The sequence below is a fragment of the Ranitomeya variabilis genome, chromosome 6, assembly GCF_051348905.1.
Source record: "Ranitomeya variabilis isolate aRanVar5 chromosome 6, aRanVar5.hap1, whole genome shotgun sequence".
NCBI lineage: Eukaryota > Metazoa > Chordata > Amphibia > Anura > Dendrobatidae > Ranitomeya > Ranitomeya variabilis.
The window spans coordinates 413,536,487-413,558,076 of NC_135237.1; the positions used below are offsets into that span (position 1 = coordinate 413,536,487).

At 43.8% G+C, this 21,590-nt stretch overlaps 1 protein-coding gene across 50 annotated transcripts in view; it reads left to right on the top strand.

Annotated features, from left to right (window-relative positions):
• Positions 1 to 21,590, top strand: part of EPB41L3 (erythrocyte membrane protein band 4.1 like 3) — a 431,238-nt gene that overhangs the window by 338,617 nt on the left and 71,031 nt on the right. For 44 of the 50 annotated variants that reach the window (XM_077270288.1, XM_077270260.1, XM_077270286.1 and 41 more), the window contains 4 exons: positions 22 to 174; positions 6,451 to 6,548; positions 7,012 to 7,187; positions 17,143 to 17,363. In XM_077270288.1, the coding sequence (XP_077126403.1) occupies positions 22 to 174; positions 6,451 to 6,548; positions 7,012 to 7,187; positions 17,143 to 17,363 (648 nt within the window). The remainder of the gene's footprint in view (positions 1 to 21; positions 175 to 6,450; positions 6,549 to 7,011; positions 7,188 to 17,142; positions 17,364 to 21,590) is intronic. The other 6 variants (XM_077270249.1, XM_077270241.1, XM_077270266.1 and 3 more) reach the window with 1 other exon arrangement.

The following is a 21,590-nucleotide window of genomic DNA, read 5'->3' on the forward strand; positions in this document are numbered from 1 at the left end:
AAACAAAATTCTCTTTTACAGGATTCTGAAGGAGTTGAAATCATGCTAGGTGTGTGTGCCAGTGGCTTATTGATATATCGGGATAGACTACGGATAAATCGCTTTGCCTGGCCAAAGGTTCTGAAAATTTCATATAAGAGGAATAATTTTTACATCAAGATCCGCCCAGGGGAGGTATGTCACAGTTCTAATAGAAATGGATATGTGGAAAGAAAGTATCCATATCAGCACAATTATAAATTACACTAGATGGCAGCCCGATTCTAAAGAATCGGGAGTCTAGAATCCATATATACTTTATTTATTCAAATGTAAGAATAATACAATTAATAAATAATAGTAAGAAAGAACAAAAAATGGCTGCACTCACCAGCTCTTGACAATTCTTGACAGTACGGCACATTTCTGATTGGTCGCTCGCGGCAGGCGGCAACCAATCAGAAAAGTGCCGCGCACCACGAAGGCATATATCTTTGTCCACCCTGAGCGGGTGTAGGACGCTGGTGACGTCACATATCTCCGGACATTATCTCCGGACAAAGCCACGGAAGTTGGCACAAATTGCCGGAAGTAGTATTCTAGGCAATTATATATTAGATTTTAATGTTATCAGTGTTTACCTTTGAACGTTTATATTGTATTGTCCTGTCACCAGCCATGTGTACGATTATCGGCCGAAAGCCTCTCTGGAACCAATAATCACCCCATGTAAAGGTATCTTTATAAGTTAAAGATTCAGAATACTATGACTTTTATCATATCCTGAACAGTCAAGTTTTTTATGAACCGTTAAGGTTTTCTGGTTGAAGTAAAAAAAACTCTGAGTGTTTACAGTTTGAAACCATAAAATGTTGAAAAATTATGTCATTCTTGAGTATATCACTCAATGGTGCTCATAAACGTGTCAAATTTGATCTATAATATACTTTAATATACGTTACTTTAATCTTTAATATACTTAAGAACAGGGCCCCAGACATCACACAGGGGGTCTGAAATACCACACAGTGGTCCAAAATATCGCTGTGCTCTGCCTGGGGCCCCTGTGCTCTGCCTGGGGCCCCACATGCTGCCTGGGGCCCCTGTGCTCTGCCTGGGGCCCCTGTGCTCTGCCTGGGGCCCCATGTTCTGCCTGGGGCCCCTGTGCTCTGCCTGGGGCCACTGTGCTCTGCCTGGGGCCCCATATGCTGCCTGGGGCCCCTGTGCTCTGCCTGGGGCCCCTGTGCTCTGCCTGGGGCCCCATGTTCTGCCTGGGGCCACTGTGCTCTGCCTGGGGCCCCATAGGCTGCCTGGGGCCCCTGTGCTCTGCCTGGGACCACTGTGCTCTGCCTGGGGCCCCATATGCTGCCTGGGGCCCCTGTGCTCTGCCTGGGGCCCCTGTGCTCTGCCTGGGGCCACTGTGCTCTGCCTGGGGCCACTGTGCTCTGCCTGGGGCCCCATATGCTGCCTGGGGCCCCTGTGCTCTGCCTGGGGCCCCATGTTCTGCCTGGGGCCCCTGTGCTCTGCCTGGGGCCACTGTGCTCTGCCTGGGGCCCCATGTTCTGCCTGGGGCCACTGTGCTCTGCCTGGGGCCCCATAAGCTGCCTGGGGCCCCTGTGCTCTGCCTGGGACCACTGTGCTCTGCCTGGGGCCCCATATGCTGCCTGGGTCCCCTGTGCTCTGCCTGGGGCCACTGTGCTCTGCCTGGGGCCCCATATGCTGCCTGGGGCCACTGTGCTCTGCCTGGGGCCCCATATGCTGCCTGGGGCCCCTGTGCTCTGCCTGGGGCCCCTGTGCTCTGCCTGGGGCCCCTGTGCTCTGCCTGGGGCCCCATGTTCTGCCTGGGGCCCCTGTGCTCTGCCTGGGGCCACTGCTCTGCCTGGGGCCACTGTGCTCTGCCTGGGGCCCCATATGCTGCCTGGGGCCCCTGTGCTCTGCCTGGGGCCCCATGTTCTGCCTGGGGCCCCTGTGCTCTGCCTGGGGCCCCTGTGCTTTGCCTGGGGCCCCATGTTCTGCCTGGGGCCACTGTGCTCTGCCTGGGGCCCCATAAGCTGCCTGGGGCCCCTGTGCTCTGCCTGGGACCACTGTGCTTGCCTGGGGCCCCATATGCTGCCTGGGTCCCCTGTGCTCTGCCTGGGGCCACTGTGCTCTGCCTGGGGCCCCATATGCTGCCTGGGGCCACTGTGCTCTGCCTGGGGCCCCTGTGCTCTGCCTGGGGCCCCATATGCTGCCTGGGGCCCCTGTGCTCTGCCTGGGGCCCCTGTGCTCTGCCTGGGGCCCCATGTTCTGCCTGGGGCCCCTGTGCTCTGCCTGGGGCCACTGTGCTCTGCCTGGGGCCCCATATGCTGCCTGGGGCCCCTGTGCTCTGCCTGGGGCCCCATATGCTGCCTGGGGCCCCTGTGCTCTGCCTGGGGCCACTGTGCTCTGCCTGGGGCCCCATAGGCTGCCTGGGGCCCCTGTGCTCTGCCTGGGACCACTGTGCTCTGCCTGGGGCCCCATATGCTGCCTGGGGCCCCTGTGCTCTGCCTGGGGCCACTGTGCTCTGCCTGGGGCCCCATATGCTGCCTGGGGCCCCTGTGCTCTGCCTGGGTGTAGGACACTGGTGACGTCACTTATCTCCGGACATTAGCTCCGGACATTAGCTCCGGACATTAGCTCCGGACAAAGCCACGGAAGTTGGCACAAATTGCAGGAAGTAGTATTCTAGGCAATTATATATTAGATGGGCATTTCCTGAAGGAAATACATGGTGCTTGAACAGCGCTACCAGCTTTACAGCAGCACTTTTCACACACGGGACTGGGGGGCGCGCTTACTTTTGCACCCGGGGCCGGGGGCGCGCTTACTTTTGCACCCGGGGGCGCACTTACTTTTGCACCCGGAGGCGCACTTTTGCACCCGGGGGCGCACTTACTTTTGCACCCGGGGGCGCACTTACTTTTGCACCCGGGGGCGCACTTACTTTTGCACCCCGGGGCGCACTTACTTTTGCACCCGGGGGCGCACTTACTTTTGCACCCGGGGGCGCACTTACTTTTGCACCCGGGGGCGCACTTACTTTTGGGGCCGCACTTACTTTTGGTGGGCGGGGCTCCTCGGCCTCCGATTTGGTTGGTGGGGCCCCTCGTCCTCTGATTTGGTGGGTGGGGACCCTCGGCCTCCGATTTGGTGGGCGGGGACCGGCCTCCGATTTGGTGGGCGGGGACCCTCGGCCTCCGATTTGGTGGGCGGGGACCCTCGACCTCCGATTTGGTGGGCGGGGACCCTCGGCCTCCGCTTTGGTGGGCGGGGTCCCTCTGCCTCTGATTTGGTGGGCGGGGACCCTCGGCCTCCGCTTTGGTTGGCGGGGCCCCACGGCCTCCGATTTGGTGGGCGGGGTCCCTCTGCCTCCGCTTTGGTGGGCGGGGCCGCTCGGCCTTCGATTTGGTGGGCGGGGCCCCTTATCCTCCGATTTGGTGGGCGGGGACCCTCGGCCTCCGATTTGGTGGGCAGGGCCCCTCGGCCTCCAATTTGGTGGGCGGGGACCCTCGGCCTCCGATTTGGTGGGCGGGGACCCTCGGCCTCCGATTTGGTGGGCGGGGACCCTCGGCCTCTGATTTGGTGGGCGGGGACCCTCGGCCTCCGATTTGGTGGGCAGGGACACTCGGCCTCCGATTTGGTGGTCGGGGACCCTCGGCCTCCGCTTTGGTGGGCGGGGTCCCTCGGCCTCCGATTTGGTGGGCGGGGTCCCTCGGCCTCCGATTTGGTGGGCGGGGCCCCTCGGCCTCCGATTTGGTGGTCGGGGCCCCTCGGCCTCCGCTTTGGTGGGCGGGGCCGGGCCCCTCGGCCTCCGCTTTGGTGGGCGGGGCCGCTCGGCCTTCGATTTGTTGGGCGGGGCTCCTCGGCCTCCGATTTGGTTGGCGGGGCCCCTCGGCCTCCGATTTGGTTGGCGGGGCCCCTTATCCTCCGATTTGGTGGGCGGGGACTCTCGGCCTCCGATTTGGTGGTTGGGGACCCTCGGCCTCCGATTTGGTGGGCGGGGCCCCTCTGCCTCCGATTTGGTTGGCGGGGCCCCTCGGCCTCCGATTTGGTGGGCGGGGACCCTCGGCCTCCGATTTGGTGGGCGGGGACCCTCGGCCTCCGATTTGGTTGGTGGGGCCCCTCGGCCTCCGATTTGGTGGGCGGGGACCCTCGGCCTCCGATTTGGTGGGCGGGGACCCTCGGCCTCCGATTTGGTGGGCGGGGACCCTCGGCCTCCGATTTGGTGGGCGGGGACCCTCGGCCTCCGATTTGGTGGGCGGGGACCCTCGGCCTCCGATGTGGTGGGCGGGGACCCTCGGCCTCCGCTTTGGTGGGCGGGGCCGGGCCCCTCGGCCTCCGCTTTGGTGGGCGGAGCCGCTCGGCCTTCGATTTGGTGGGCGGGGCTCCTCGGCCTCCGATTTGGTGTGTACTCTGCCTGGGGCCACTGTGCTCTGCCTGGGGCCCCATATGCTGCCTGGGGCCCCATGTTCTGCCTGGGGCCCCTGTGCTCTGCCTGGGGCCACTGTGCTCTGCCTGGGTGTAGGACACTGGTGACGTCACATATCTCCGGACATTAGCTACGGACATTAGCTACGGACATTAGCTACGGACATTAGCTACGGACATTAGCTACGGACATTAGCTCCGGACAAAGCCACGGAAGTTGGCACAAATTGCAGGAAGTAGTATTCTAGGCAATTATATATTAGATTTTGCATAGATGTTGATGTGCTTATATAAAATTGTATTGTAAGGTCAAATTCAGACGTCCATGTATCACGGTCAGGGAATGGACAGCGTAACCTCTTCCGACCCACCTCAACAGCCTCATAGGCGTAAACAATGCGGTCGAGTTTGGATCAGAAGCCCCGAGGCCGGGTCGAGCATCACTCCCTGTACTCTGACCGTGATATACAGATATGCATTGGCATTCCAGCTATTCATGCCTGTTTTATCTGTTAATTTCTGAGGGTGGATCATGGGAGTATTTTGCTGATCTTGTTAAAACTTAAATATGTTATGCTAAGAGGAAGTCTTGTATATTATCGATCATTGGCAATTGTATGAGGAAGTCTGCTTTAATAAGTCCCTTGTGTGATAAATGTTTGATCTATCTTCTCCTTCTAAATATTATATATTTGGGAATGCTTGGAGTCTTTTGTAGGATTTCTACTCAAAGCATTAAAAGGGCATTCCAATAGAATATGCCATAATTACTGACCTTTGGGACCCTAAGCGCTGATTCAACTTTTCAACCCCTTCCCAGTTTTTATCCTGCATATTGTTATGCAGGGAATTGCATCAGCTTCAGTTAATTGAATGAAGCTGGCTTCTAAGTTTTTTTTTTCTCCACAAAGGTGCTTCCATCCATTCAGATGTGAAGGGAAAACTTTAGAGAACACAGCTCAATAGAGTGGCCCTTTTGTTCACAGGATGGCTAGAGGTCCAACAGGTCAGACCTTCTCCACGAAGTAATGGCATATGTGATATGCTGTCATTTTTTAGGAGGAAAATTGGAATTACAATTGCCATGTTAGAGCAGAGGTCAGAGCCTTAGATGAATTTTAGTAATTTACCATTGGTTAGAGGTCTCTTTAGTTGTTAGACAAGCGATATGATTTTAACACTCACATTACTGCATTTAAAATAGCAGTCCAGTTATGTATTTTTTTTTACTTCACTCTGTCGTTAGTACACAATGTGTTTGGAAATGCACGCACATTTCTCATCCGTTTATGTGATCCCTTGGTAATTACTTGCCCTTGTGTTTTTTGGTTTTTTTTCAAAGCGTCACCATATCATTCACCAGCAACATTCTATGTGATGAAATTGCATGGACTGTACCACTGAACTTTTTCTTAAGGGACACAAACACCTGTCACCTTAAATTATGATTACTGCACAATTATAATGTAGGAAATCATAGTTCAGACTCCATAAAAGTGTATTTATAATATATTAACTATTTAAACTAATTTATTATCTAATTAAAGGGCTGGATGATTTCCTCGATACACAACATTGTGGGTTATAGTTAAATTAGTGATGAAATGTATAATTGGTGGAGAACGATTAAACTTGATGGACCTAGGTCTTTTTCTCAACCAATGTAACTAATTTAGGAGAAAATCAAGGTGCAGATAATCCTAGTGTTACCCAAGTAGGCAGAAATGGTGCTGGCTCTAGCTGTTCATGTTATGGGGTTCAGATGATGCATCATGGTGTTGATAGCTAAGCACAGAGGAAAAAAATGCAGAGTGAAATCTAATAATCGAGATAGAGACTGAGGAGGCAAAGAAGAGAATGAACTGCAGAAAGAAAGTAGACCCCCACAATCAGGTGAAGTGTGCAGGGGTGGAAAAAAATACATTTAGCTAAGCAGCTTCCTTTAAATTTTCTGACAAACAGGGCTCTTTCTAAACAAAATGGTATTAATGTCTTTTTAAGACTGTAAATGTGTTTTCTTTTCAGTTTGAACAATTTGAAAGTACGATTGGTTTCAAGTTACCAAACCACCGGGCTGCCAAACGCTTATGGAAAGTGTGCGTGGAACATCATACGTTCTTTAGGTGAGCCAGTTATTTTTATGTTTCTTTTTGTTTTTGTCTTTTACTAATCTAGTATTTTTGCAAGCTTACAATGAGTGGCTTTACCTTAAGAATTTTACAAATTCAAACATGCAACACTAGTTGTAATTTTATACATTAGAGCATTGTTGTATATTAACCAATTATATCTACATTGTATTAAATGACATTATGTTCACCAGACCATAATTCTCCATAAGACTATACCTTGCTGAGTCACAGATGGTATACAGCTAAATGACAAAAAGCTGAAATTTGACTGTTGGAGAATAAATTAATCATGACAAGCCCATTCATCATGTCTGCCATTTCTTATTAAGTAGGATCTACATGCAATGTAATTGGGCACATTGTCCCAAGAGAAAAATCATATGTATTCATTTATTACCCTTGTTTATACCATGTGTTGGCAAATCTCCCTGAACAATGTATCTTATTTGTATAGACTGTTGTTACCAGAGGCACCTCCCAAAAAATTCCTTACCTTAGGGTCGAAGTTCCGCTACAGTGGGAGGACACAGGCTCAGACGAGAAGAGCAAGTGCACTGATTGATAGGCCCGCACCCTATTTTGAACGTTCTTCTAGCAAACGTTACACAATGTCCAGGAGCCTAGATGGGGGTAAGAATCGTGCATTTGCCTTACATGAGTAATAGGACATTTAATGATAATTTAGGAGCAGAGCAAAGACATTTTCTGTTATACAGTTTAATTGGAATTGGAAATTTAGAAGTTTTTAACGTTTTCTTTCCGTGTGACAGTATCACAATTATAGGAACAAAGGACACCCACACATGACTCATGACTCCTACACTCTGCATTTTGGTGGAATCGCTTCATTACAGAATGTGTATTCACAGGTGCTTGCATGTCCTGCACATTGGGCGCACACACGTCATTCATACAACTCTCATGTACTTTTTGTTGTTAGAAACTTGTGTGTGTATATATATATATATATATATATATATATATATATATATATATATATATATATATATATATATATATATATACATGCATACATACATACATATACATATATATATATATATATATATATATATATATATATATATATATATATATATATATATATATATATATATATATATATATATTTCAGACCAACAAAGCACGATATGTAGTTGGATTAATTTTCCATACCATGATAGCCTTACTAGTGATGTCTTCACAGTTAAATAGGTCAATATGCAAAACGTAAGCGTATTGTATAAAATGCAGTGCCTCACCCCAATTGCTTCAATAATACCAATTGTATCTGCATTGTAAGAAGAATATAATGGTCTGCTACAAGATATATAGAATAATACTAAAAAAAATTAATTTTCATGTAGTACACATATGCACTGTTAGCTGATATGAATAATCAGGAATGGCCCTAAATAATAATCCCGAGCTGTGCACACATTAAATATTTGCAGAAGAAATTTCTGCACCAAAAGCACATTTCTTAGCAGGAGAATGCTGCATAAAATACATGCGTTTTTTAATGCGCATTTTTTCCCGATTCATAAGAATTGGTGAAAAAGAGCATTGAAAAAATTGACATGTGAAGATTTGAAGGAAACAGTAAGCAGCATGTAAATAAAACTTCAGAAATCTCATTCATCTTGCTGGTACTGTAAACTGCAGCATTTTGGTGCAGAAATTTTTGTTGCATATACGTAACGTGTGTAAATATCCTAAATGATCCCATTCAGGCGCACATCATTCAATAAAGGGTTGGGGTCATTGAAGGAGACGTCAGTTACATCAAGGGGCATGACGATCACTTGAGGCCGTTCTATTCCAAGGAAGTAGACGAGACCTGCTGGACTAGTACCTCTAATAAACGTGTAAGTAGTGATATACAGTGCTATTCACCAATATTGGTACCCCTTAATTTTATTCATAGACTGTACTATGCCTTCTAAAATAAATGGAAATGCACCATATTTATATCCTCAGGATATTTTAAATAGTGGTGCAAAGTAATACAACAATAAAGCATTGTTTTTCAACTTACATGCTGCAATTTCAAAGAAGGAACAGAATAAACAGCTTGTTCAGCAATAAAGGCCCCCCTAATTAATACTTGGTTGCCCACCCATTGGCATTGATTACAGCCTCCAAACGTTTCTTGTAGCCAGCTATAAGCTTCATGCACTTCTCAGCTGATATTTTCTGCCACTCTTCCTTTGCAGTTTGTTCAAGCTCTTGAATGTTTGCAAGGTTCTTTTTCTCAAATGCAGATTTCAGCTCACCCCAAAGATTTTCATTGGGATTGAGGTCTGGACTCATTGATGGCCATTTTAAAACAGTCCGTTTTTTCTTTTTCAACCATTCCTGTGTACTTTTGGATGTGTGCTTTGGGTCATTGTTTTGCTGGAGAACCCATTATCTTTGAAGTTTTCTTACACTGGGTAGGACATTTTGCTCTAAAATCTCTTGAAAATGTTCTGATTTCGTGATTCCTCTAATACGGTCAAGGCCTCCAGTACCAGACGCAGCAAAGCAACTCCACAGCATTATGGATCCTCCTCCATGCTTAACTGTTGGTAGGGTGTTCTTTTCCTTATGAGCTATAGTGTGCATCTGTAAACAAACAGTTGCTTTGCATTGCTAAAAAGCTCTATTTTTGTTTCATCTATCCACAAAGCATTTTCTCAGAAGAATTGTGGTTTGTCAAGGTACTCTTTGTCAAACATCAGTCGTTCATTTTTAGTTCTTTTCTTCAGCAATGGTTTCTTCTCTGGCTTCCGTCCATAAAGATCTTCTTGGTTTAGTGTGCGGCGTATGGTACTTGTTGAAACCATGACCCCAGACTGTTCCAGGTTGGCCTTCAGGTCTTTGGATGTTTGACGTGGTGTTTTTTCCACCATTCACACACCAATCTTCGAAGACATCTCTTGTCAATTTTCCTCTTTCCTTCATGTCCAGGGAGGTTCTTGATGATACCATGCTTGGCAAACTTCTTAATAACATTGCGCACTGTTGAAACTGGGATACCAAGGTTTTTGGAGATGACCTTATACCCTTTGGAAGTCTTGTGTTTTCTAGTAGCAATTCTGATGTCCTCAGACAGCACCTTTGTCTTCACCATTATGACAAAGGAAGTGGGCTTACCATGTTGCTTTTTAAAACATTGAAATCATCATTCATTGGCTAATTCATGTCACGTGAGCACGGACAATTAACCCCTTATGCAATCGGTTTTGAATTTTTGTTTTTCGCTCCCCTCCTTCCCAGAGCTATAACTTTTTTATATTTCCGTCAATATGGCCATGTGAGGGCTTATTTTTTGCTGGACGAGTTGTACTTTTGAACAGTACCATTGGTTTTACCATGTCGTATACTAGAAACCGGGAAAAAATTCCAAGTGCGGTGAAATTGCAAAAAAAAGTGCAATCCTACACTTGTTTTTTTGTTTGACTTTTTTGCTAGGTTCATTAAATGCTGAAACTGACCTGCCATTGTGATTCTCCAGGTCATTACGAATTCAAAGACACTAAACATGTCTAGGTTATTTTTTATCTAAGTGGTAAAAAAAAATTCCAAACTTTGCTAAAAAAAATTGCGCATTTTTCCGATACCCATAGTGCCTCTATTTTTCGTGATCTGGGGTTGGGTGAGACATACTGATAGGGAATTTAGATTGTGAGCCCCAACGGGGACAGCGACGATAATGTGTGCAACCTGTAAAGCGCTGCGGAATATGTTAGCGCTATATAAAAATAAAGATTATTATTTTTTTTTGCGTGCCGAGCTGATGTTTTTAATTATACCATTTTGGTGCAGATATGTTCTTTTGATCGCCATTATTGCATTTTAATACAATGTCACGGCGACCAAAAAAAAAAACCGTAATTCTGGACAGTTTTGAATTTTTTTTCTCGCTACGCTGTTTAGTGATCAGGTTAATCCTTTTTTTATTGATAGATCGCTCAATTCTGAACGCGGAGATACCAAATATGTGTAGGTTTGATTTTTTTTTTTTATTGTTTTATTTTGAGTGAAAGGGGGATGATTTAAACTTTTATTTTATTTTATTTTTTTCATATTTTTAAAAACATTTTTTTTTAAACTTTTGCCATGCTTCAATAGCCTCCATGGGAGGCTAGAAGCTGGCACAACTTGATTGCCACTGCTACAGATAACCTTTATGTAGTAGAATTACAGCATTGCTATGAGCGCCGACCACAGGGTGACGCTCACAGCAATCTGGCATCAACAACCATAAAGGTCTCAAGGAGACCTTTGGTTATCATGCCGACGCGCCGATGACACCCGATCACGTGACGGGGGTCACCAGAGTGCGCATTTCCGTCAAGATGGCCGGAAGCGCTTGTTAAATGCCGCTGTCAGAGTTTGACAGCGGCATTTAACTAGTTAATAGGCGCGGATGGATCGCGATTCCGCCCGCTCCTATTGCGGGCACATGTCAGCTGTTCAAAACAGCTGACATGTTCCTGCTTTGATGTGGGCTCACCGCCGTAGCCAACATCAAAGCGGGGGACGTACTATTCCGTCCAATGGCAGAAAGGGGTTAATGATGTGTGGTTCTCATTTGTGATTTACCACAAGCAAGTCAAAATGTGTTTCTACACTAAAGTAAAGGGTGCCAGTACTAGTGTCACAGCAAACTTTTAAAGGGAACCTGTCACCCCCAAAATCGATGGTGAGGTAAGCTCACCGTCATCAGGGGCTTATCTACAGCATTCTGTAATGCTGTAGATAAGCCACCGATGTATCCTGAAAGAGGAGAAAAAGACATTAGATTATACTCACCCAGGGGCGGTCCCGCTCCGATGGGCGTCTCAGGTCCGGTACAGCGCCTCCCATCTTCATTCCATGACGTCCTCTTCTGGTCTTCACGCTCCGGCGCAGGCGTACTTTGTGTGCCCTGTTGAGGGCAGAGCAAAGTACTGCAGTGCGCAGGCGCCGGAAAGGTCAGAGAGGCCCGGCGCCTGCATACTACAGTACTTTGCTCTGCCCTCAACAGGGCAGACAAAGTACGCCTGTGCCGGAGCCGCGGCGTGAAGACCAGAAGAGGACCTCATGGAATGAAGATAGAAGGCGCCGGAGCGGACCTGAGACGCCCATCGGACCGGACTGCAGCGGGACCGCCCCTGGGTGAGTATAATCTAACCTCTTTTTCTCCTCTTTCAGATAACATCGGGGGCTTATCTACAGCATTACAGAATGCTGTAGATAAGCCCCTGATGACAGTGGGCTTACCTCATCATCGATTTTGGGGGTGACAGGTTCCCTTTTTTTGTTTTAAATTATTGTTTATCATTTGCTCTTTTGTATTTAACATGAGTGCTCTATAGAAAATAAACTGTTTCACTTGACTCATTTTTTTTCAGTAGATATTCCACAATATGTACTTAAACTTCATGGGTGCCAATATAGATGAGCAGGGCTATTAGAGTTTTTGACCTTTTATATGAGCGAAGTTTTGTAACACTAAAGCTATGTGCACACGTTGCAGAATTGATGCAGAAATTCTGCAACTCCTCTCAGCGGGAAATACACATGCAGAATTGGCATGCATATTCCCGCTAAACACTAGCGATTTGCAAGCGTAATTAGCTTGCAGAATGCTAACGTTTTCCAAGCGATCTGTAGCATCGCTTGGAAAACTGATTGACAGGTTGGTCACACTTGTGAAACATAGTGCTTGACAAGTGTGACCAACTTTTTACTATTGATGCTGCCTATGCAGCATCAATAGTAAAATATATAATGTTAAAAATAATAAAATAAAAAATCGTGGTATTCTCACCTTCCGGTGTCCCCCGCAGCCTTCCCGCTCCTCGCGATGCTCCCTGCAGCTCCCATTCCCAGTAATGCCTCGCAACAATGTCCCCGGATGACGTGGCATCTCGCGAGACCGCTACATCATCACAGGTCATTGTCGCAAGGCATTATTGGGAACAGGAGCATCGCGAGGAACGGGAAGGCTGTGGGGAACGCCGGAAGGTGAGAATATCATGATTTTTTATTTTAATTCCTTTTTTTTTTTTTTTACAGGTATATGGTTCCCAAGGCCTGGAGGAGAGTCTCCTCCTCCAACCTGGGTACCAACTGCACATGATCCGCTTACTTCTCGCATGGTGGGCATAGTCCCATGCGGGAAGTAAGCGGATCAATGCATTCCTATGTGTGTGGAATCCCCGCGATTCCGCACAAAGAATGAACATGCTGCTTTTTTTTTCCAGAATGTGATTCCGCCGCGGGGAAAAAAAAGCAGCATGTGCACAAAAAATACGGAATGCATTTAAAATGATGGGATGCTTATGTAAGCGTGTTTTTTTTTTAGCATTTTTTTCGAAAAAACGCTAAAAAACACTAAAAATCCTGAACGTGTGCACATAGCCTAAATCATTCAGTGCACGTCCGTGGGTATATACTTGTTGGTTGGTTAGAAAGGTTCACAGGTGTTGTCCAGTATATGAAGAAAAGTCTGAAGTTACTTTTTGTGATTGTAGACTGTTGAATCATGACCGTGCACACACCGTCAAGATTCTCTTATATTCCTTGTGAGAGTGGGCGATCATGTAATCATATGTTTTCAATTTGATCTCTTGCCGACTAGGCTTTGTATTGTTTGAACATTTTGAAGTGGAGAAGAGTCTAGTCAGCATTTGACCACGTATGTATAGCGCTCTGCACTGGGAATACAGGGGAATCATTCGTGGGCACATCACAATATACAGTCACATAAAGTAGCTGCAGAGTGCAGGGATTTTTAGTTCTTGCAGTTTCATTTTTTCTGTCCCTTCTTCCAAGAGCCGTAACTTTTTTATTATTCTGTTAAAATAGCCATATGAGGCCTTTTTATTGTGGGAAGTGTTGAAGTTTTGAATGACACTATTCATTTTACTATTAAATGTATTGAAAAAGAGGGGTGAAAAAAGTCCAAGTGCAGTGAAATTATAAAAAAAAACATCAGCAATTCTGCTGTTGTTTTGGGAGGTTTATTTTGATGCTGTTCACTGTGCAGGAAAAATGACCTGGCAATAGGATTCTGACACCGATAACTTCTTTATTTTTCCTCCATAGTACTGTATGGGAACTGTTTTTTTTACATTGAGATAATGTTTTTATTGACTCCATTGAATGCTTTTTATCGGAAAATGTGGCAACTGAAAAACTTTGTTGCATTTAATTTTTTTTTCCCGGCAATTAATGTATGGCTTCAATACAGCTCCTGGTGACTGCTTCATACATTTCTTGTCACCTTATGATGAAAATGTATATTATAGGTCAGTTAGAATTTTATGGATGATCTTGTAATAAATGTCAGATTATTTTGGACTGAACAGAAGGCCAAATGTGATACATGCCAATCAAGTATGTGTTGTTATATAGATCTATTACAAACAGAGATATTACATCAGACATATTGATGTTCCTCCTTCAACTGTAATTTCGATTATGAAAATTGCAGCAAACTAAAGGAGAGAAAAGCGTGTGACGCAGTGGTCACACCTTCATTATGAACTTGATTATAGTCATTGTTGTGATGTTGGGATTTGGACACGTCTCTCTCACATTGCAATGGAAGCAGTTGCCTAGTAACAAGGTCCAGTTTCTGGCCTCTGTAGTGCCCTTCCACTTGCACTTTTTTTTACTACATCTTTTATGTATTTGTTTCTTTGAAACATAAATGTCAGCCCTCATTAATCTTTATACAGCTCGTTTTGTGATAATTATCACCACAAACCTCATATACTATATGGCATATTTATGCATGAAAAACACAGTATTGTTCCTAAGCAACAAGAATCCTTTCCATGAAGTCTACTTTTCAAAGTCGATATTAATTTCTTCTATTTCCTACCAATTATGTATAGCCTCACGCTCCAAATGTCTCACATTATCATTTAGTAATAATAATAATTATATAAAAAAATAAAGTGGCAAAGTATATTAACACCCAAACGCATCATGCGAGTAAAGTCTTGAGGATAAATATTACAGATTTTGATCTGGTCTAAACTTAAAAATACACATTTTGGCAGACAGGCGCCACCATGTCCCACCCCACTTTGGCAGAGCTGGCCTCAACCAGCGTGAAAGCTCCAAAAGTCAAAATTTTTTGCTCACGCTTGTATTGTACAAAAATGTTGCAAGTTTTCAAAGTGTTTTACAACAGAAAGCTGTGGTCAACCATTTAATGGATCATAGCCCCATGTGCTTGTTTGTATTAAGGGTTTGCATTTACTTTGCCTTTATAAATGTGACGGGCCTTAAGTGCTGGACATTTTGGACCCAAATCATCAAAGCTTTCGCTCCAGAATTCTGCCATAGAAGCATTGAAAAGTTGCAAAATTTAACTGCAACTCAGTTGCATCTACATTTTGCGGCTACTGGCATCTTCACAACAGTGTCTCTCAGCTCCACTGAAATGGGCTGAGCTTCGACTGGCGTGGCCACTCGTCAAGTTCATGATGAATGGAGGCGTTGACTTTGCCACAAATCTTACTTCAGCACTGGCATATGCCCCTCCATGAATCAGGAGCGTCTGACTCCAACATTCCCCCTCATCAAGACCAACAAAGTGAACAAAGCCAGTCCTAAATAAATTGGGCCCTTTGTGTCTATGACCTCCTTAGATCGTTAAGACAAAAGGATTTTTTTGGGCATACGGATATCATAGAGCCACAAATGCTCTAGCTTCGATGACCCCAGCCGCACAGAGATTTGCAGGACTCCGGTCCATCAGTCAGGTCAGTAATCTGGGACTGCTGGGTGGTATTCTTCTAACCTCCTAGCTCTTATTTTGATTAGCCAAGTTGTCCTGACGTTGTGTGTGCATCACACCGATATGATGAAGTTGCTTTTGCTTGGCTGATCAAAAGAAGAGTTGGGAATGCTAGGAGGTAAGGAGACTCCCATCCAACAGTCACAAATTACTGACCAGAGTCCTGAAAATCAATTCTCTCATCTTTATCAGCCATTCATTTGAATGACCAGAATGTATTCCATGTTTCTCCAGCTGTGGTCCCTGCAGGGTAAATGTGTGGCCTGCATAGCTTTGACGCAAATCGGCTAAATACTGGGTGGGAAAAGAGGCCACTTTAATGGGATAATATGGTATGTCAAGCCCTATATATATATATATATATATATATATATATATATATATATATATATTCAGAAAATGTTCATAAGAAGTAATGAGGGCACTCACCGCACTGTAGTAAAAAATGGTTCCTTTATTGAAGATAGTACATCCAGATAACGATCATGGCCGGGGGAGAGGCAGCTCGTGCGAGCAGGGGTGGATATATATATAATCATTGCTTTCATTTCATATTATCTTGAAAAATTAAAGCTCTGATCTGATTATTTCTCCCATGTAAAAAGGATGTTTTATTGCTTTTAATCGTAAAAGAGAAGTTTAATTTAAGTTGTTCTTGCTCACATCATCAACTAACAGATCTGCAGCTTTCCTCCTCACATTAACACCTTCACGCCACAACCAATTTCAGTTTTTATTATTGTTTTCATTATTTTCTCCCCATCTTCCAAGAGCCTTAACTTTTTTGTTTTTCTGTTTACATAGCCGTATAAAGGTTTTTGGTTTTTTTTGCAGGACAAATTGTACGTTTGAATAATACCATTCATGTCATGCACTGGAAAGTGTGTAAAAAATTCCAAGTGCGTCAAAATTGCAAAAAAAAAGGTGCAATTCCAGAATTATTTGGGATTTTTTAATTTATCTATATGGTAGAACTGACTGGGCAATGTGAAACATTTTTAGAAATTTGTAAAGAAAAATAAAATTGCTTGCATTGCCATTTTCCAAGACATTTAACATTTTTCATTTTCAGGTTATGGGGCTGTGTGACGGCTTATTATTTGTGTCATAATAACATGACATTTTTACTGACACCATTTTGGGGTAGATACAATGTTTTAATCGCCTCTTACTGCATTTTATTGCAATTTTATATTTTTATAGATCATACTTTTATGAGTGCAGCAATACCAAATATGTTTTGTGATTGCTTTATTTTCAAAGGGGCAAAAGAAGGCGATTTGAACTTTATTTTTTTCATATTTTTAAAACCATTTTTTTTTCCACTTTTTAACTGTCTTTGTATGTCCCCTATGGGATTTGAACCTGTGATTGTCTGATCGCTTGTACTACATAGAAGTGCTATAGTTAGCATCACTATGTATAACAAAAATCACAATCTCCTATGAACACCATTCACATTCACAGGAGTACCATAATGACAGGCACAGAGGTCTTCAGCAGACCCCCCCATCTACCATGGCTGAATAATTCAGCCATTAGTTGTCCGTCAGTCACTCTATTCTATGATCTATTTGTAAGTAATATGTCGGAAAGGGGTTAATAATGATTAGATACGAGTAGAATATTCTGATTGGCCGTATGCAGTATGTGTGTATTTTCGTTCATATAATAATGTTAATTAATGTGAAAAGCTTGCTATATGTATCGCAATCTGCGCATACTCAGCCCTTTTTGTTTGCTTAAACAGACCATCCCATACTTAGTTATTTTTTCCCCAAATATCATATTTGCTTTTAGCATCAGTGAATGAAAACCATGACTTGTATATGAAGGATTCTGTGTCTGCCACAGAGGTGGGCACCGGCCCATACATCACTACAAAGGGTGCATCCCAAACCAACTTGATTGCATCAGCAACCCCAGAGAAAAAGGTTGAGGAAGAGAAAAAGGAGGCCGAAGAAAAAGCCAAGAAAGTAGAAGTTGTCACTACTGTTACTACAATACGTCATGATACAAAGGTATTTAGCATTACTTCTGAATGAATGCTTCAATTTCAGATTTATGTTATTTACAATGTGGTTTATACTAGCCGGCAGTTTTGATTGTAATGTTGTGCAGGATTATAAAAAAATAGCTGTTCTTTTTCAGAAACCGTGCCTTATCTGTCCACAGGTTGTTTGCGGAATTGCAGTTAAAAAGGTTGTCCACTATTGTAAAGGTTCAACTTAATGGCCCCAGAGTGGTGTAAGAAATAGAAAAATCCCTATGCTCATTTTCCGGACTGGTGCCACTGCCATGCACTGGTTATGGTGTCCCTCATGGGTGCACTGGTATCCACATCCAGCAGGAGCACCAAGTGACTGCAGCATTCACATTCGGCTGAACGAGCAGAAACATCTCTCTTCTTGTTCAGAGATAATGTGTAGGCTGAAATTACTAAGCCGCTGATTAGACAGTCTAAAATGCACTGGTTTTATAACAGTGGCTCATGCTGGATAATGTAGAGTGGAGCTGTAATATCAGACACTACCAATCAATCAATGGACTGGTGTTGTGCTATTTATGGAAGAGAGTACTTATGTTTAATTGATTCTGTAAATCCATGTTAAATATTGGTTACCCTTTTATAGAGAACTTTTCACCTAATTTTTAATTTCGAACTGAACACACCGTTCTTGTTTTTGTTTTGTTTCGCTTCTCTGAGATGTTAGAAATTTAGCACCTCCTGAGTTCATTAATTAAGGTTAAGTATTAAGTCTAAGTGGGTGTTAGATAGTTTTCACTGCGGTGTGTACTTCTGCCTCCTGTATAACGCTGACCAATAATAAGCATGCAGCAACATAGAAGTGCAAAAAGACACGTGAAGAATAGATGTTATCAGGGTCCCATGACCAGATTCCACGGGTCCTCCCAGCTGGAGTGTGGAGCCTAAATAAGTGCTGAAGATCTATTACACAATTAATATTTCCACACTTCTGTGCTGTGTAATATATCTTCAGGACTTATTTAGGTTTCGCACTCTGGCTGGCAGGACTTGTGTGCTCAGGTCATGTGACCCTGATGACATCATTAAAGGGCCTTCTGCATTTCTGAGTTGCTGAGTGCTTATGATTGGTTAGCATTTTACAGAAGGCAGAACTACATGCCCCAGTGAAAATTATCTGATAACTTTAGTTAAGTCCAAGTGTGTGTTAACTCATTAGGTGTCAAATACTTGATTGCCAATATCGCTGCAACAGGGAGACGAAATAAAAAAAAAAAGTTTTCTTCCATAATTACATTGTATGTCCAGTTCAACATGAAAAACTTGGTGAAAGGTCCTCTTTAGTTTAGATTATTACCTCTCTTTTTGTTTTTAATTATCCTATGATAGTGTCGATTTTTAAAAATGTAAGGAATGACTACATTTCCCAAGTAGTGCCAAGTAATGATATCTGAAATAGAAATAATCTCATACCCCAGTCCACTCATATATTATAAATGCAGTTTGAAGTTCTCATTTTCCTGCCACAGCTAAACTTTACATTGCCATGCAGCTGATACACACTTGATACTTTGGGGCAGATTTACTTTTCTTAGTTTGCAACTGATTTGGAGCAATTTGGCCCTTCCAATTCTAGACTTTATTATAAGTCTGAAAGACAGTTTTCAGAGGTGTGGCTTAGCTGCAAAGGGACGTGCCTTAAAATGTGACAATGCGCAAAATGGTGCCCACCTAGGAGCATTACAATGTTAAACAAGAGCACTTAAAGATGCGTGAAATTTATCATTCAGCATGAGCCACTAGGATAAATTTGGTGCATTTTCAAACTTTAACTATTTCACAGGATTTGTAAATCTGCCAATTATGTTGCCTTTGGTTGCTTGCGGTGAATGCACATATTACTGTAATTCACTATGCCGTGATTCTCAAAAATTCAGCCACTTAGTGTCTTTTTACATTGAGGTTTATTTTTACTATATGAAAAAGAGTGATAACAAACCTGTAATAAAACAAAAAGGTGCCGTAAAGAAACAGGATACCTTTTACTGATTTAAGGAGTTTTCTTTGTAATTACAACAATGGTATTACTGTAAATCAACATAGCAGCTAGATTATTGATTTAAAACCAGTATATTTATCAGTGTCTGGTTTTAATATATATCATTGTGAGGTCAACAATATTCTTTCTTGCACCTTTGATACTTTTACCTTGAGCAGTCTTAAGCCCCTTCACACGTCCGTCTGTTTTTTTTGTGTCTGAATACAGTCTGTTTTAAAGGCCACAAATACAGACACATGCACCCCTATTGTATTCAATGGTGGTGCGCACGTCAGTTTTTTCACGCAGACCGTGTGTCCGTGTGAAAAACTCATGTCTGTTTTTTATCAGCAGCACGGACAAAATGTGTGCAGCACACTGATGACACACTGATGACATCTGTGTGTCATCAGCTTGACACGTACCGGCGCTTGGGAAGAAGCAGTACATTTCATGCTGTCCCAGGCTGCTGAAGGCAGCTCTCATCACTGTCGTTTGGTCTCCCTGAGATCAGTGCAGCCAGGCGACAATAATGACAGTTGTATTCCGCACCTGCTGTATCCTTCCTGTGTGAAATAAAGGGAAAAAAAGGTGTGAGCCCCCATACAATTTTCATAACCAGCAGATGGAAACCCTACGGCTGGGGGCTGATGTTAATAATCTGGGAAAGGGGACAATCCCCCCAAAGGTTCCCAGGCTGTTAACAGCACCTCACAGCTGTTTGCTTAGCCTTTACTGGTGAATCTACAGGGACACCAGAAAAAAATGATGTATACTATAAATACCCCTATAAATTCAAACCAGCAAAGGCTAAACAGACAGCTGTAGGTTGATATTAATAGCCTGGTAAGGCAACATGGATATTGCCACCCCTCCCAGGCTACCAACATCAGCCCTCAGCCACCCCAGAAATGGAGCATCCATATGATATGCCAAATCTGGCACTTACCCCTTGCTTTTCCCACTTGCCCTGTGGCGGTGGCAAGTGGGGTGATGGTTGTGGGTTGATGTCAGCTTTGTATTGTCAGATTACATCAAGCCCAGGGGTAAGTAATGGAGAGGCGTCTATAAGATGCCCCCATTACTAACCCCATAGTAATTATTGAAATAAACACACAGCCAGAATAAAAGCCTTTATTTGAAATAAAACTCGGCACCCTGTTTAACATTTGTTAAAAAAAGCACAGCGATACTCACCTTTGCACCTAAACCATTGAAGCCCATGTCCCTGTAAAAAATAAATAAACAACCATATCCCTCACCTGTCAGACATGAAGATAATCCATTCTGTGCCACGCCATAATCCATCTCTGCGACATCTGATTTTCAAAATGAAAGGTGCCATGATGCGACGGTTCACTCTGAAAACCAGGACACAATGAGCTGCTGAGTGGCATGATGAACTTCAGTGACCTTAGTGAGATCACCACTAGCACCATCAGAAAATTCTGGGCTTTACCTCTGCTGGTTATGAAAATAATGCTGGAGTCAACACCATTTTTTTTTTTACATGTAATTTTTCATTTTACACAGAAAGTACAAAGCCGCTGCAGAATACAACTCCAATCATGGTCGCCTGGTCGTGCTGATATCAGGGAGAACAAGCGACAATGATGAAAGGTGCATTCAGCAGCCGGCGCCTGGAATTAGTGCGAACTGTACTGCTTTTCCCAGGCTCCAATACGTGTTACGCTGATGTCATAGGGACCACTGATCTCACCAGTACTGGTTTTTCCTGTACAGGAATCACCAGGACATGTGAAGGAGACCTTATAAGCAGGTAACGCATCATTAGTCATTGTACTTTGCTGAACACTGGCATGTAGAATGAACTCTTGACATATAGCAGAAGATTCTTGACCTAACCTAGATGTATTTGTCTAATAAAAAATGAATTGGTTACATGGTACCAGTTTGGTTGCACCTACCAAATGATTAATGTGCATAGTTCACAGCAAACATAGTTTAAATATAGTGGAAAGTATCCTATACAGGTTTTAAAACAGTGAACAGAATGCTTCTTTCTGCTTTAGGTGCCACAGTAAACAGTTTTAGTAAAGTATGAACATGATTTAGTGTATTGCAAAAAAAATGTACCATATATACTCATATATAAGTCGAGTTTTGCAGCACATTTGTGCTGAAAACACCCCCTTTGGCTTATACACGGGTCAATTGTCCCAGAAGCCGGCAGGGGAGGGGAAGCGGCGGAGCAAAGGGTCA